Source organism: Cyprinodon tularosa, unplaced genomic scaffold (genome assembly GCF_016077235.1).
Source record: "Cyprinodon tularosa strain WSP-4 unplaced genomic scaffold, ASM1607723v1 ctg388, whole genome shotgun sequence".
NCBI lineage: Eukaryota > Metazoa > Chordata > Actinopteri > Cyprinodontiformes > Cyprinodontidae > Cyprinodon > Cyprinodon tularosa.
The window spans coordinates 867477-883526 of record NW_024039105.1 but is presented as its reverse complement, the minus strand read 5'-3'; the positions used below and the strand labels follow the sequence as shown (position 1 = coordinate 883526).

General features: G+C 41.9%; 1 protein-coding gene across 1 annotated transcript in view; it reads right to left on the bottom strand.

Moving 5' to 3' along the window:
• The window catches only part of LOC119791367 (CD209 antigen-like protein C), a 65485-nt gene extending 51806 nt beyond the window's left edge, over positions 1-13679 (bottom strand). The window contains exons 1-2 of the mRNA XM_038297437.1: positions 13554-13679; positions 13357-13458 (exon numbers count right to left, since the gene is read on the bottom strand). Coding sequence (XP_038153365.1) covers positions 13357-13458; positions 13554-13623 — 172 coding nt within the window. The 5' untranslated portion in view covers positions 13624-13679. The remainder of the gene's footprint in view (positions 1-13356; positions 13459-13553) is intronic.
• Positions 13680-16050: the final 2371 nt, after the last annotated feature.

Sequence of the window (16050 nt, the reverse complement as noted above, 5' to 3'; positions counted from 1 at the left end):
AATAACTTTTCATTTCTATATCTGTTTACTGTTCTTTGTGGTTCAGCCAAAATGGACGTTCTCATGCTGACATATGGTGGCCAGTGCAGCTGCAGCATCACCTTATATAGTAATGCTTTAGGCTGTGTGAGAAGGTATCGATGTTGGATGTTTTGGTGCGACACTTCTTGGCTGACCTTCAGTCGGTTTTCCCCTGAATTAGTCGAGACATAAAAGACTAATAGAAAGTGAGACCTTCCTCTGTAATTTGTGCTTGTATCAATGATGTTGTTAAACGTTACTGGAATAAATATGTTAATGCTTAAATATGTCTCCTCCTTTGTGTACACCATCTGAAAAACAATAAATCCACGGATCTGGACTGGGTAATAAAAGGGTCAAATAACAGCCTGATAATTTTTTACGTGCAGATTTAATAACATGGAAATTAACCTCAGGGTAATTGTCACAGTTTGACAGCTCAGCTTTATAGCTTTTCTGAATTAGTGCTTCCAGGTGAATGGTACAACATTTGATTTTTTTTTACAGTTTGTAAGCATGATTGTTTTACCTTTTCTAAACTAACCTCTATTTAGTTAAAAAATGGGGAAAGAAAGAAAACCTCTGCCTCACTAAGCTGATGAATTTATCAAAAGATACATTTTTTAGTTGATGTATCATAATTTTGACAAAATATATGTATAAAAAAATACAGAGGACATAACCCTTGTGTCCTCAGTGGTAGTTATGGCCCTGGCCAGTTGTGGCTGATGGCCGTTCAAACCTTGTTCTGCACAATGCTACCAATACTTCACTGTCTCTACATGCTTATGCAGAGGGAGTTAATTCTGCAAGGGCAATCACTCAGTGTTATGTGCTGTGAGTCTTTTAGGACAACAGGTTGGACTAGAGATGAGACACCGAAACTGTCTCCAGAATGGGACACAGCATCCTGTACTTCTCAAGAAGCTTAAGTCCTTAAGGTCTTTTAGTCTGCTATGGAAAGTGAAATCTCTTCTGCCAATGTCTGTTGGGATAGCAGCATCAAAGCTAGTGACTCAAAAAAAAACCAACAAACTAAGAAAAAAGGCTGACACTGCCCTAAGGTCTCCCAGTTAAACAACCATGCTATAGACAAATGTTAGAACCACCTACCTTATTAACATATGGAGACAGAAATGTAGAAAAAAATAAACGCAAAAGTAGAAATACAAAAATAAATCTGGGAATAAATAAATAAGAGTAAAAAAAATGAATGTATAAATAAATGTATAAATAAATAAAAGTAGAAATAAATGACTGAATACATAAATAACGTTTAAATCCATAAAAAGGAAAGAAATACACAAATACATACAAAAAACTACAAAAATACAAGAAAAAAATATTTTCATGATAAAGAATATTCACTCATTTATTTTTATACATGTATTTTTGTATTCATTTACCTATTGTCATGATTTTACTAAAGTTCAGACCCAAATGCTGAAGACCAAACAGAGAGACCAGGAGAAAAGGCTTAACAGGTTTTATTGAAGAGATAATGCAGAGAGAAGTGTTGCTCTGAACTGCTCAACCGGAACTGAAAAGTGAGGGGAAGACACAGCAATTAGTTCAGGCTCAGTGGAAAATTTGATTTGTGAAATTGGAGAAGAGGCTCCAGTCTGTATGCTGTTGTTCCAGTGTTTGTCTGATTCAGTGGAGGGCGGAACAGGGTTTACCCAGAATGCAGTTGTTTGTAGGTGAACGGAGAAGCTGACTGCCACTCAGATTTCCTGTGGTACTTGAACGGGTCGTAGTGGAGATGAATCCCTTTCTCAGTGTGAAGCTCAAACGATCTCTTGGGGAAAGTGGATCCAAACCTCCTGTTTGTAATCCCAGCTCAGCTTGAAGCTCTGTTGATCCTTCCAGGGAGAGAAGGTCAGAAAAAATTCAGTTTGCAGGAAGGCTTCCTGCCGAAGGGCAAAGAAAAAACAATGTTAAAACTCAGGTAGACAAGAACTCAGTTTGACTCAGCAAAGCTCAGCTTGGCTAGAGTACCCAAAACTAGCAAACACTCTGGCGTCGAGGGAGTGGCAATCAGCAGCTTAAGAACCCTCCATTAACGAGGAAACCATCAGCAGGTGTGTGAGGAGGCGGACCAGAACCAGGCGCCTCCTGGTGGAGGAAGGGAGACAAACACAGAACACAAACTGTCATGGTCCTGGTCTGATTGTTCCTGTTTTCCTTAGTTATCCATTTGTTGTCCTCTGCTGCCCTCTTGTGTCCTCCCTTCCTGTTTCTCTGTCCTGCCAAGCACCTGTTGCCAATTTCCTCGTCAGCTCTCTCTCTGTTTCTGTCCCCTTTAAAAACCCTCCCTGTTCAGTTCCTGTTTGCTGGATCCTCGTCAAACATCCCATCTAACTTCTGTCTGTGTACCTCGTCTCTCCCTGGCTTCTGGCTTGGTTATTCCCTGATGTCTCCTTGGTTCTGGTACGTTTGTAATTTTCAGTTGGACTTTGATTCCTACCTCTGGACCTGTGAACCTGAATAAACAGACTTTTATTCACCTCTGCCTACTGGTCTCTGCGTCTGGGTCCTCCACACAAACAGTGATTCATGACAGAAGGATCCAGCCACAACATGGACCCAGCAGAGAACCAGGCATGTGAACTCCTCAGCCCTCCCCATATACAGGAATCTGACCTTTGGAGCTTTTTTTATAAGGAGAGAGAAGATTTTTTTTTGTTCCTGCCACCGCCATCAGCTCCAAGAGTCCCTCAACGGGGGCTCCAAGCCTTCAAGGCCCCCTCCATAGTGGTTCCTGTGCCGCAGTGGGTAGCCCCTTCGGAGGCTGTTCCTGAGCCAAAGTGGGCGACCCCAGCCTCGTCTGAACCTGTTCCTGAGCCGCAGTGGGCGGCCCCGGCCTCGTCTGATCCTGTTCCAGAGCCGCAGTGGGCGGCCTCATCTGAACCTGTTCCTGAGCCGCAGTGGGCGGACTCGTCTGAACCTGTTCCTGAGCCGCAGTGGGCGGCCTCGTCTGATCCTGTTCCTGAGCCGCAGTGAGCGGCCTCGTCTGATCCTGTTCCTGAGCCCCAGTGGGCGGCCTCGTCTGATCCTGTTCCTGAGCCGCAGTGGGCGGCCTCGTCTGATCCTGTTCCTGAGCCCCAGTGGGCGGCCTCGTCTGATCCTGTTCCTGAGCCGCAGTGGGCGGCCCAGTCTGATCCTGTTCCTGAGCTGCAGTGGGCGGCCCAGTCTGATCCTGTTCCAGAGCCACAGTGGGCGGCCCAGTCTGATCCTGTTCCAGAGCCGCAGTGGGCGGCCTCGTCTGATCCTGTTCCTGAGCCGCACTGGGCGGCCCAATCTGATCCTGTTCCAGAGCCGCAGTCGACGGCCCCCTCCGAGCCTGTTCCAGAGCCGCAGTCGACGGCTCCCTCCGAGCCTGTTCCAGAGCCGCAGTCGACGGCTCCCTCCGAGCCTGTTCCAGAGCCGCAGTCGACGGCTCCCTCCGAGCCTGTTCCAGAGCCGCAGTCGACGGCTCCCTCCGAGCCTGTTCCAGAGCCGCAGTCGACAACTCCCTCTGAGGCTGTTCCAGAGCCGCAGTCGACGGCTCCCTCTGAGCCTGTTGCAGAGCAACAGAAGCGGAGGCGGCGTCCTCCTCGGCGCATCCTGCTGAAGCGGAGGCGGCGTCCTCCTCCTAGGTTCCTACTGAAGCGGAGGCAGCGTCCTCCTCCTAGGTTCCTGCAGCATTGGAGACGCCGGCCTCCAGAGCGTCTCTCTCAGCTCCGGCCCCACGGCCGGCCTCCAGAGCGTCTCTCTCAGCTCCGGCCCCACGGCTGGCCTCCAGAGCGTCTCTCTCAGTTCCGGCCCCACGGCCGGCCTCCAGAGACTTTTTGTTGCCCTCGCCCACCCTGGGTGGGCTGTTTTGATTTTCAGACTCTGTTCTGTTTTTGTGCCTGGTTCCCCCTCCGCCCACCCTGGGTGGGTTGTTTTCAGTTTCTGGACATTTTAGGATCCGCCCTTAAGTGGGGGGTACTGTCATGGTCCTGGTCTGATTGTTCCTGTTTTCCTTAGTTATCCATTTGTTGTCCTCTGCTGCCCTCTTGTGTCCTCCCTTCCTGTTTCTCTGTCCTGCCAAGCACCTGTTGCCAATTTCCTCGTCAGCTCTCTCTCTGTTTCTGTCCCCTTTAAAAGCCCTCCCTGTTCAGTTCCCGTTGGCTGGATCCTCGTCAAACATCCCATCTAACTTCTGTCTGTGTACCTCGCTCTCCCTGGCTTCTGGTTTGGTTAATCCCTGATGTCTCCTTGGTTCTGGTACGTTTGTAATTTTCAGTTGGACTCTGATTCCTGCCTCTGGACCTGTGAACCTGAATAAACAGACTTTTATTCACCTCTGCCTACTGTTTTCTGCGTCTGGGTCCTCCACACAAACAGTGATTCATGACACAAACACACAGACAGGAGTCCTGACACCTATTAATTTATGCAATTATATGTGCATTTATGTATATGTGTGTTATTATTTTGTGTTCAATGCCCATCTAGGTAGGATGTCACACTAATGTTGAGATTTAATATTCCATTCTTTTCCCAGACAGCTGGGAGTTTATATTTCTGATACTTTAAGATGTTTATTGCCCTCCCCAGGAGGGGTGGTTAAATATCTGTTAGGGTTCCAGTTTGTGTGGGATGTTTTCCTGTGTTTTTTTTCTCTCCCCACCACCAAACGGTGCCCTGTTCCCGTTGGGTCTCCCTGCACACCTGCAGCTCGTTGGGTCATTACCAGAGGAGTACTTAAGCTGCGGACTGTCACCCCCTCGACGCCAGAGTGTTTGCCAGATGCCCACCTGATCCACTGGATAAGCCTGGTCCTTCTACCTCCCTTGGAAGGAAGTATTTGAGTCACACTGAGCAAGGGGAAACCTTCACCAGATCTGTTCAAGCCCACTTCAGGAAAACCCGGTGACAGTCCGTTCTATTGCTCCTCTGGACCCAACGCAAGTCTGCCTGTCCGCCCTCCAGTTCATTCATCTCTGGATTAAACCCCCCACAAACTGCACCCAAGGGAAACCAAGAATCTCCTTAACATGAGTCTTCTCCAGCTATTCACCAGTCTCAGTCATTTTCCCTACAGACCTTAAACTGATCTTTGTGATCTCCCCTAACAGGTTCCGGCTCACCAGACCGCTGAAGTCCCACTGCGATAACCCTGCATATAATTTCTCTCTCTCTCTGTTTTTTGTCAACCTCTCAATAAACCTGTTAACTTGTCCCCTGGCTCTCTGAGTAAATCTCTGCATGTGGGTGAGATCTTTAAAACCCACCATGACAATATCACAGTCATATTTAATCAGATATTATTTGGGTTGTTATATACTACACACGCCCTACAAGCTGTGTGTAAGAACAATAAATGAAAGAGTGATTCGAGCACTAATCATCGTTCAAACAGTTAATTCTGCACATACATGGAAGAGTTTATTAACAAAAATCATTTAGCTCCAAGTCAAACATGTCGTTCAAGTTTGTGGGGTTGGTGCCATCTGGTTACTTCTGTCTTTGAGGGCTTGCCTACATGTCTCAACCCAAACCTGTAAAGAAACTCTCATCACATCAGAGGAGTATATGAGCAGCTGACTGTCATCACCTCTTTGCCAGAGTGTGTGCCTGTTTTGGGAAACCTTCAGATGTTCTGCGATTCAAGTCCTTCCAGCCCTGGAAGAAAGCCCCTCGAGAATCTGAGAGTCCCATAACTCCCCTCATCTGAGCTTCAACCTCATCAAGATTTGAGTTGACAGGCTGCTCTGCTTCTCCTCTGTGCCCCCTTAAACGTACCTGGCCGCCCTCCAATGACTCATCCATCTTCCACCAGCCAAGGCCTCCACAAACTGGAACCTCTGACCACCCTCGAACTCGCAGCTAGTTCAAGTAAGAACAGTGCAGCAGTCTTCTGCAATTTATTCCTCACCAAATCTGAACTCACCTTATCAGTCTCTCCTTATGTGCAGTCGCACCTGGATTCCTGGCCGCAGGACCCACCAAGCTAAGATAACCCAGTTTCTGTTTTTTGTTCAAGTGAAAAAAATAAACATTCAAACTATTATTACCTCTTTGTGAGTGTTTCTGCATGTGGGCAGGAAATATTAGACCCATCATGACAAAACATATTTCAGTTTAAAACTCTAAACTAAGACTAGTGAAATTCAAATAAACTAAACTACTATGTAAAAAGAGGAAGGGGAAGCATGGTTGAAAACCATATTACAGTTTTAGATGGATTTTGTGTTTGAAAACCAAAGTTTATCAGAAAGAATTTTGGATAAGATCAAATTAGCTTTTCACTAATTTAGAGAAATTGGAATGTTTTCAGACCACTTCACAATGCAAATCCATGAGGTGAATAAAACATTATTTGGTCAAATGTTTTATTAAATGATTTGCTTAATCAAGAAACAATAACCTTTAGTTAATGATTCTTTATTATTGTATACTTTGTCTATTCTTTGAAATAGCTAGCAGCAAATGGACATCAGGATTCTACTAAATGACTTGTTCATACTTGGTAATCAAAATCTAATGAGAGTATGAGTAAAACACACGAACGCTAATGTTATATCACTGTTTAGACTCTTTTTTGAAATAAAGCTTGAACAACAGTAGCATGCAGTGCATCCTGTTACCATTGTTCTTAATGTCATCAAAAGACATATTGCTTGTTCTGTCCCTATTCATTCCAGACCTGCAAACACTTTTGTCCATTTCCATTGGGAAGGTTGAGTTCCCATCCAGCTGGAGTCCACAGCAAGGCAGTCTCTCTCTTTGTCCCAGTGGCTCACAGCAGGGGTCCTCTTTGTCTCAGTGGCTGATCAAGGCATGCTTCTCATCCAGTCTGGCTCTATAAGTTCTGAAACTTAAGAGAAATGTTTTGCAAAAGGTCTGTTTTGCAGCAGTTTGGTTCTGAAAGGTCCATGATGACTTATCTTTGAGGACTCTTGGCCCCAGAAGGCCTGGATGTCCATTGTGCCGGAGACGGACACCCGCTTCATGGGCAAGGGAGAGGAAACACAAAAAGAGAAAATAATCTGGTTTTCTCTGTGATTTTGTCAGTCCTCACACAGAGGGGAGTGGTTGGTCACACTTCTGTGAGAGTTCCTGTGACTGGCCTTGGCTGAAAAACGGGGGGACGCAGAAATCCCCCAGCAGTTATTTACCAAAGCTGCGTGTTCTCCTTTGGTCATCATATCAAGATGAACTATGGACACTGGTTCACAATGTCCAAAAACCATGATCATAGCATATGGTACAACATGTGTATTTATTCATTTTAATATTTTTTTCATTTTTTGTCCTTTTTCATTCCTCATAGAAAAGTAGATTGCAGGACTTTTAAATAATAGTTTATTTTTGTTTGTTTTTTAGAAATCTTTAATCAGCAATAACGGAAAGGAAACCTTGAACAGGGGGAGTTTAAACACAGAGAGCAAAACTACATTCTGATTTCCAGGAATTTTAAAAGTACAGCAGAAGCAAATACAAAGATTCACATATGTGAATGGTTCTGAAAGCACATTTGCTTAATAAATAACACTTTAGCTTAAAAATTGCAGGTTTAGTTAGAAAAAATATTTGCCATCCATTTGAGTATACCAAATAAACAAAAGTTATGTCTGCTTAGAAACAACATTTCTTTCACCTTATTTAGAAAACATGTTTGTGAGGGATTGTCCACCTTTTCCTGTTGAAAACAATGGAGACATTGATTCTAGATTGGATACAAATTAGAGGGACCTCTGTTTAGCCTTTGTTGAGGTTGAGAGCGTTCAGAGCCAGGATCTTGGGTGGATATCAAGAGATGGGTGTCATCCATATAACACTGGAAACGAATGTTGTATTTACAAAAAGCAGTGGACAGAAAGGGGGGTAGGTAATTAACAGAAAAACTCCAAATATAGAACCTTAAAATACACCAGAGCAGAGGAGGGGTGGATCAGGCACTCCATGTTGGTAGTTTTTCACAGATCCATTGGCGCGATTTTGAACAGGAAATGTCGTTCCACTCTTTCTTTATATTTTGTACACAGTCTTCATCACCATTCCAATTATCAGGTTGACCGTCTATCCAGAACCTGGAGTATTTGAATAAAAGTCAGTCATTCCACAGTTTATCCAACATCAAACAGATAATTACATAACAAGCAGTCATAACCAAAACCTAAATAGGATTTTCTATTTGCCCCTAATTGTCAGTTCATAATAGAACTTTATAAAACACTGTTTCACAGAGTCTTTGAAAAAGAAGCTGATTAGTCAGTCATGTATTTGGATGGGCTTAAACTGATTTATAATAAAGTAAAAAATCTTGGTACTATTCTTGGTCAGGACCTGTCATTTAAATCCCATGTCAAAGAGGTTTCTAGAATTTCCTTCTTTCATCTGAGGAATATTGCAAAAATTAGAAATCTCCTGTCCAGGGGTGATACTGAGAAACTATAGTCCATGCATTTGTTACTTCAAGACTGGACTATTGTAATTCTTTACTATCAGGAAGTCCACAAACTGTAGTTAAAAAGCCTTCAGTTGATCCAATATGCTGCAGCCAGAGTTCTGATGAAAATTAAAAATTGAGATCATATCTCTCCTATCCTAGCTTCTCTTCATTGACTTCCTGTTAAATCAAGAATAGAATTTAAAATTCTCCTTCTCACATATAAAGCCTCAAATGGCCGAGCTCTGATATCAGAGATATGAACATTCCTTATGTTCCAAACAGAGCACTTCGCTCTAATTTTTGCAGGTTTACTAGTGGTTCCTAGAATTTCTAAAAGTAGAATGGGAGGCAGATCTTTTAGTTATCAGGTTCCTCTCCAGTTTTAGTCTGTGAGGCAGACACCCTGTCTACTTTTAAAGGTAGGCTTAAAACTTTCCTTTTTGATAAAGCTTACAGTTAGAGGGGCTCAGGATATTCTAAGCTATCTCTGTAGTTATGCTGCTATAGGCCTAGACTTCTGGAGGACAAAGGGACCCCTTTTTCATCATTCTGCTTCATTCTATCTCTATTCTCCCACTTTGCAGAATCTGTTAATTCAATCTCTAATTCTCTGTTCCTGTTTGGCTGTGACGCCATCCTGGAGAGAAATATCAGCTGTGCTGCTGCCCTCAACACCTTTGTTTACAGATGTTGGTGATCGGCCTGTTTTTCAGTATAGTCCTGTTTCTCTGACTGTGACTGGCTGGATGTGCTCCCTTCATCTTCTGAAATGGGAGTGGGCTCGGAGCTCGTCTGCCTGGCTGCGTGTTTCCTGGACGGGGCCACCTTTTACAGTTACCTTTTCTATCTCTGCTCCTGTCTCCCTGAACCCCAGTAGGCCTCTGGAGATGGCCACTCACACTGAGCCTGGTTCTGCTCAAAGTTTCTTCCTGTTAAAAGGGAGTTTTGCCTCTCCATTGTCGCTTCAAACATGCTTAGTGTGAGGGATTGCGAGTCAAAGAGTGCAATCCACTGGTTTTCCTTAGATAGAAAATTTTTAATCAGTTTGACTGTATGATCTGGTGAACTGTAAAGTGCCTTGACATGACCTGTGTTGTGAATTGGCGCTATATTAATAAACTGAATTTAATTGAATTGAACTGCGTAATGTAAAACACAGAGGTAAAAATAAAGGTTTATGATTAGGATATCCTAAGTGCATAAAAGTCTTTGTGGTTCCCAGTGGGCCAGAGCGGCTGGCTTTAGGTATTGACTCAGTTATGTTCACTTTGCATTCATTGCAGTGAATATGATAAATTGTTGTATTTGGTTGTATTGCACCACCCACATAAGTATGTCTTTCACATTGTTTCACTCTTAAAAGCTATGCTACATATAGCGTAAAATAAAACACACAGTAAAAGTAACATTAAAATAACACCCTTGGCCAAGTTCATATAGTTAATCTAAAAAAGGTTAAAAAATGTTAAGGACAGATGCTATAAACTTATACTGGTTAATAGTCTACTCTATTAAAGGAAGATTTACCTGCAAATCTAGATGATAACTTCCTTATACTTAATTTCCTTTGTTTTCTAACCAATGGCAGAAGTGTCAAATTTAACTTTGCTTCATCTTGAAAAACTATTTATTTTGGTATTTGGGGAACTACAAGTACCAAGTAACACTCATAAAAAAATGTGTTACTGTTGCTGGGGACAGCAAACAGTAAACACTTACGAAAGAGTCATAGAGGTCCCATCCACCCACTTCCAAGAACCTTCAGTTTCCTTGTCGTTCAAACCAATCCAAGGTTCTTGGTTTGCAAGACTGGAAATAAACTCCTGTCAAATATCAGCATACAAAAGTTGCATTAGTAGATAACTAAGTTGAAAATAGTTACCATGTTAATGTGCATGAACAGTACACTACTGAATATACAGATCACTGGTATTTTCTACTATCTGGTTGCATACATTCATGGATTTTCATCTGTATTTAAGCTGAGGGACGAAGCTGGAGTACCCAGAGAAATTCTGTGCATACATGGTGATTCCAACCCCAAAGAAGAAAGAAGATTGAGGCAAGAGGATTGTTTTACTGCAAGAAGGTTTGGGATCCACACCACAATGCTAACTACCAGCATCTCAAATGCTTAACTCCCTACTGATGAGTAGCCTAAAGCTCCATGCACTACAGGCATAGAATTATCTGATCAGCAATCCCCTGCTTAATTCACTACTGAATACCCATTCAGGATCCCTGGATTCTACATCACAATCACCAAAACAACTACTTGAGAGTTCATTGGCTCCCTCAGCATCAAGTCAATCATTTAAGGACCAGAGCTTCTGTTTGTAGTCAAGATGTAACAATTAAAGCCTCATGTCATATCACCAACATTACAGTGTTGGCAGCAGCAGTTAAACTCTGCCTTAGGCCTCCGCAGAAAAAGGCAAAACCATAAGTCATAAGTCCTCCACAGCTTTAATCTGTTCCAGCAACAGAGCCATAAGGGTAAGCCTGTGCCTTGTCTTGCTCATGTACTAAAGAGTTTGAATCTAGTTGGTGATGCTAGATCCAGACTCAAAGAGCCTTCTTACAAATGACACAAAATTGCTTTCTGAAGAGATGTGTCAGGCCGCTTGGCCAGCCTCCACTGTTTCTTTATTATTCATAGTTGAACAAATAAGAATACAATTTAGTCAAACTTGTAAAGTTGTCAATTTGATCAGGAACAAGTCAATATACTTGTGCCTGTATTTGTATTTTCATCATTTCCGGTTTTGTGGGATACACTATAAATAAAGGACATACAGTAAGAGGTAAATTATTGGGTATTATTAATGGAACAATGAACACAGCACCTGTTCATCTTTATCGTTTATCACCACCAGATCTGCTCCTCTTGATATGCAATCCTGTCTTCCTTCATCCCACAAGCCGCTCTTTGTAGAGACAAAGTAACAGGAGAAACTGAACTTTGTCCATCCTGTAGGACATGTTTTCTCTAAAGGAAAAATATATAGTTTTACATTTTAAGTACATTTAAATTTTAGATAACCTTTTTGTACCATATGTATATATGAATTTACAAAGGAGTTATGTTAACATTTTGTTCTGTGATCGGATCCTTCTACCTAAAACTTTGGAAGAATCAGAAACACAGATTGAACTGCGATTATAGAACCTGGGGTTGCAGCCCAATTATTTTTTTTTCCTAAAATCTTTACACATTTCCTTTAAAAAAAAAAAAAAAAAAACAAGACACAGGAAGTTGAGCTTACCAGCAACCCTAAATATCTATGAATTTCATGGACCTTTATCAGTATTTGTTGCATTTTTTGACAAACCTCGAGGCCTGTTCAGCTTTTTCATCATTTCAGTGAGGTTAGCATGCAGCAGGTTTCGTTCTTCAGTCATGGAGTAAAGCTTGCTGTTGCTGTCCTGGAGACGGTCAGTAAGATTGTCATTGATGTTAGAGAGACCTGCTCCCAACTCCCAAGCTGAAATAAATCAATTACATGTTTTTAAAAAGAAAAATAACATATATTTTCATGTTGCTAATTCAGGTCTCAGAATTTAAAAATTATTTCACAATGAAGGAGAATATATAAATATTTTTGAAAGTGAGGACATTAATACAATTTTGACGAAAACCGCAAGAAAGCTCCTTGAATTGTCAACAAAGAAGAATTGTTTCTGTAATGTAAAACATGCCAGACAGGCTTAGACCGAACATCAGCGAAATTATGCAACATACACCATATTTAACTATGACCAACATCTCCAAGACCTTGCAAATCTTGGAGCCACAAAGATTTGTTTATTTATACCATTTATACCAGGGCTATGCAACCTGTCGCTCTAGAACCGCAAGTGGCTCTTTTGATTGTGTACACTGTCTCATAATAGTGGCTGAAAATGAGCCAACAAATTGTTCTTATATAGTTTATTTACAAATACCATATGGTTAAAGTTTTTAAAAAAAGTCACTGGACTTGGTTTCCAAGATTTGAAGACGTTTCGCCACCTCTCTAGGAAGCTTTCTCAATTCAAATGTCTGGATCCACAGTGAGTTTGAGTTTATATATAGACAAGGCCTTGAATTGCTTGGAAACATGCAAATGGAAACCGATGAGTGGGTCGTTTGGTTCCATTGTTAGCCTGTAATATCTTAAACCTGTCTATGATTCTGAAGGTCGGTCCAGACATTTGAATTGAGAAAGCTTCCTGGAGAGGTGGCGAAATGTCTTCAAATCTTGGAAACCAAGTCCAGTGGATTTGTTTTTACTTTTACAGAATGACTATGACCTGGATGACTGGGAATCTTCATCAGTACAAATACCATACTTTAGAAGTTTAGCAGGTTTTTAAAGAACATTTCAACAATTTTTTCTTGTAACTGCATAAAAAAAGATCTAAATTATACTTTCAGATCTATATTTTTTGTCATTTGCCATCAGCTTGGAAACCATGTTTAATGTTTTGCATAAAACATGGAGATGGTCAGTAAGATTGTCACTGATGTTAGAGACATCGGCCGCTAAGTCCCAAGCTGAAATAAATCAATAAAGATGTCAAAGATAAAACATCTTAATATTTTAGAATTTTAAATAATTTCACACTGAACAGAGAATGTATAAATACTTTGAATAGTGAGGACATTCCGATTTTAACTAAAATGGTAGGAAAGTACAGTTTGCTTCAAAATGAGGGAGATTTGTTTCTGTAATATAAAAAAATGGCTTAGAGTGAACATCATACTTTATGACCAACTTCTTCAAGGCACTGCAAACCTTTGAATCACCAAGATTTGTTCTTTTATACCCAGTCAGTCAGTTTGATTATAGAATGGGCTGTTGCCATTTATCTTTCAGTGAAAGAGGCTTTACTCTGTTCCTAATTAAGCTGACAAGAACAAGACTCACAGTGGAGACCAAGGACGATGAGTCCAACCAGTAGTATAACATTCAGGATTCCCAGAAATATAATAACAATGAGGAAGGGCCTCTTCTTGGAGCTGCTTGAACCTTATCAAACAAATAAATTAAATATTATCTGAATGCATTCTGTTCTAAAACAATCATAAAATGCATCATACATTTCTCTGTCCAATCATTCTTACCTTCGGTCTGAGACGTAGGAATTTGGCAAACAGGTTTCACATGTTCCACATTGGCATAAATTTCCTCCATCGCTTAATGCTACAAATTGTCTGGCTCTTTGAATCCTAACATCAAAATCTGCTGTGGTATTTAATCTCACCAATAGCTATGAGACTGCCTTTTCTTGAGGTTTGAAACAGGAAGCAACACATATCAAACATAAGACTGAAAAAAGAACTGTCACCTCTTAGCTTTAACATGTTTGCTTAATTTACATAAATTAATAGCGTTTTTTTCAGTGCTTACTAGCAAAACCTGGAAACTCTTTTGACTATTATGTACAATTCATTTTCAGCTTCCTGAATAATTTTGCTTGTGCAGGATGCCCCTTGTTATCTCCGAACTAATTTTATCAGTGGTCTGTGTCAAATGCATGAAAAAGTAGATTTTCGTTGTGTAACTGCAGTTTAGTACAAAAAGGCACAGAATTACGATTATCTTCTGCTCTTGTTTCCTTTCTGAGGTTGTGGTTGCACTTTTTGCACTTTTTTTTTATGAATGTATTTTCCAACTACTTACAGATTTACAACAAAAAGGTTGCATATATGGCACTGTGTTTTTGTGTTACATATTGGGCCAGTTTAAAGATACGTATGTTGGAAGATTTTTGTGATTTTTTTTTTTTTAAAAGACCCACCCTCTCCACTTATAAAAAAAAGACAAATGCACAGCGCTGTACCTGCTCCCAGAGGAAACACCTATTAAATACATGTGAGAGCGTGAACGGGCCCATTTCTCCTTGTGCACGCTCTATTTAAAAGTTGCTGTTCTCATAGCTCATTCAAGCTTACTGTGTCCAAATGTCCGCTATAACCTCTAAAGCACTACATAGAGCGGGGACTATATAGTGGACTCCGTTAACTTACCGTTTGGAAAGATGATCACTACGTTTCGCTCCTCTTTGGGAACATAGCTCCTCTTCCACTGCGGGGTGCCTGCGCCATCTTTCTAGCCTAGTAAACTAGACCCACCCGCCAGCAGCCAAAATCATTTTTGCCTTTGAGTTGGTCTTGCCTCAATCAATGCCCCAGGCCCTAAATCTGTCGGACCAATCACAACACAAAGATGTGTTTTGAATGTCTGGACGCAAAGTGGGCTGGATTTTGAGGGCGTAACAACAAATCTCTATGACAAAGTAGCATGCACTGTGGCAGCAGTAGCTTTTAATGGAGCATTCCATTGAAAGTTACAAGTTTTCTTTCTGTTGCATTGTGACTCTAATAATTCCTTCCAAGGGGGGTAGAAGGACCAGGCTTATCCAGTGGATCAGGAGGGCATCCTACCGAAGAACAAAAGACAAAGGCAAGGCTTAGACTCAGAGAGACAAGGCAAAGGTTAGACTCTGCTAATCTCAGTATGGCTAGAGTACCCAATACTGGCAAACACTCTGGCGTCGAGGTGGTGACAGCCTGCTGCTCAAATACTCCTCTGGTAATGACCCAATGAGCCGCAGGTGTGCAGGGAGGCCCAACGAGGACAGGGCACCACCTGGTGGTGGAGAGAGGAAAACACAAAAAACAACCCACACAAACTTGAACCCTAACAACGGCTTGTTCTCAACGGCTTGTTCTCATCAACAATCTCATTTATCGGGGCCAGACTAAATATTCAATTCAATTCAATTCAATTCAGTTTATTTATATAGCGCCAAATTCACAACACATGTCATCTCAAGGCACTTTACAGTTCAACCAGATCATACAGTCAAATTGATACAAAGTTTTCTATCTAAGGAAAACCAGTTGATTGCATTGACTCATTGACTCAAATACAATCCCCCACACTAAGCATGCTTGTAGCGACAGTGGAGAGGAAAAACTCCCTTTTAACAGGAAGAAACCTCCAGCAGAACCAGGCTCAGTGTGAGCGGCCATCTGCCGAGGCCGACTGGGGTTCAAGGAGACAGAAGCAGAGATACAAAAAGCAGCTGTAAAAGGCGGCCCCGTCCAGGAAACACACAGCCAGGCAGACGAGCTCCAAGGCAGCTCCCATGCCAGAGGACGAAGAGAGCACATCCACTCAGTCACGGTCAGAGAAACAGGACCACACTGGAAAACAGGCCGATCTCCAACATCTATTAACAAGGGTGTTGATAGAAGCAGCACAGCTGATGTTTTTTCCAGGATGACGTCACAGCCAAACAGGAACAGACGAGGCAAAGCTACTCTGAGGAAAAGCAGAGAGAGCAGAAGGTTAGAGATTGAACTAACAGATTCTGCAGAATAGGAGAACAGAGAGAGAATGAAGCAGAATGATGAAATGGGGGGTCCCTATGTCCTCCAAAAGTCTAAGCCTATAGCAGCATAACTATAGAGATAGCTCAGGATAACCTGAGCCACCCTAACTATAAGCTTTATCAAAAATGAAAGTTTTAAGCCTAGCCTTAAAAGTAGACAGGGTGTCTGCCTCACGGACTAAAACTGGTAGTTGGTTCCACAGGAGAGGAGCCTGATAACT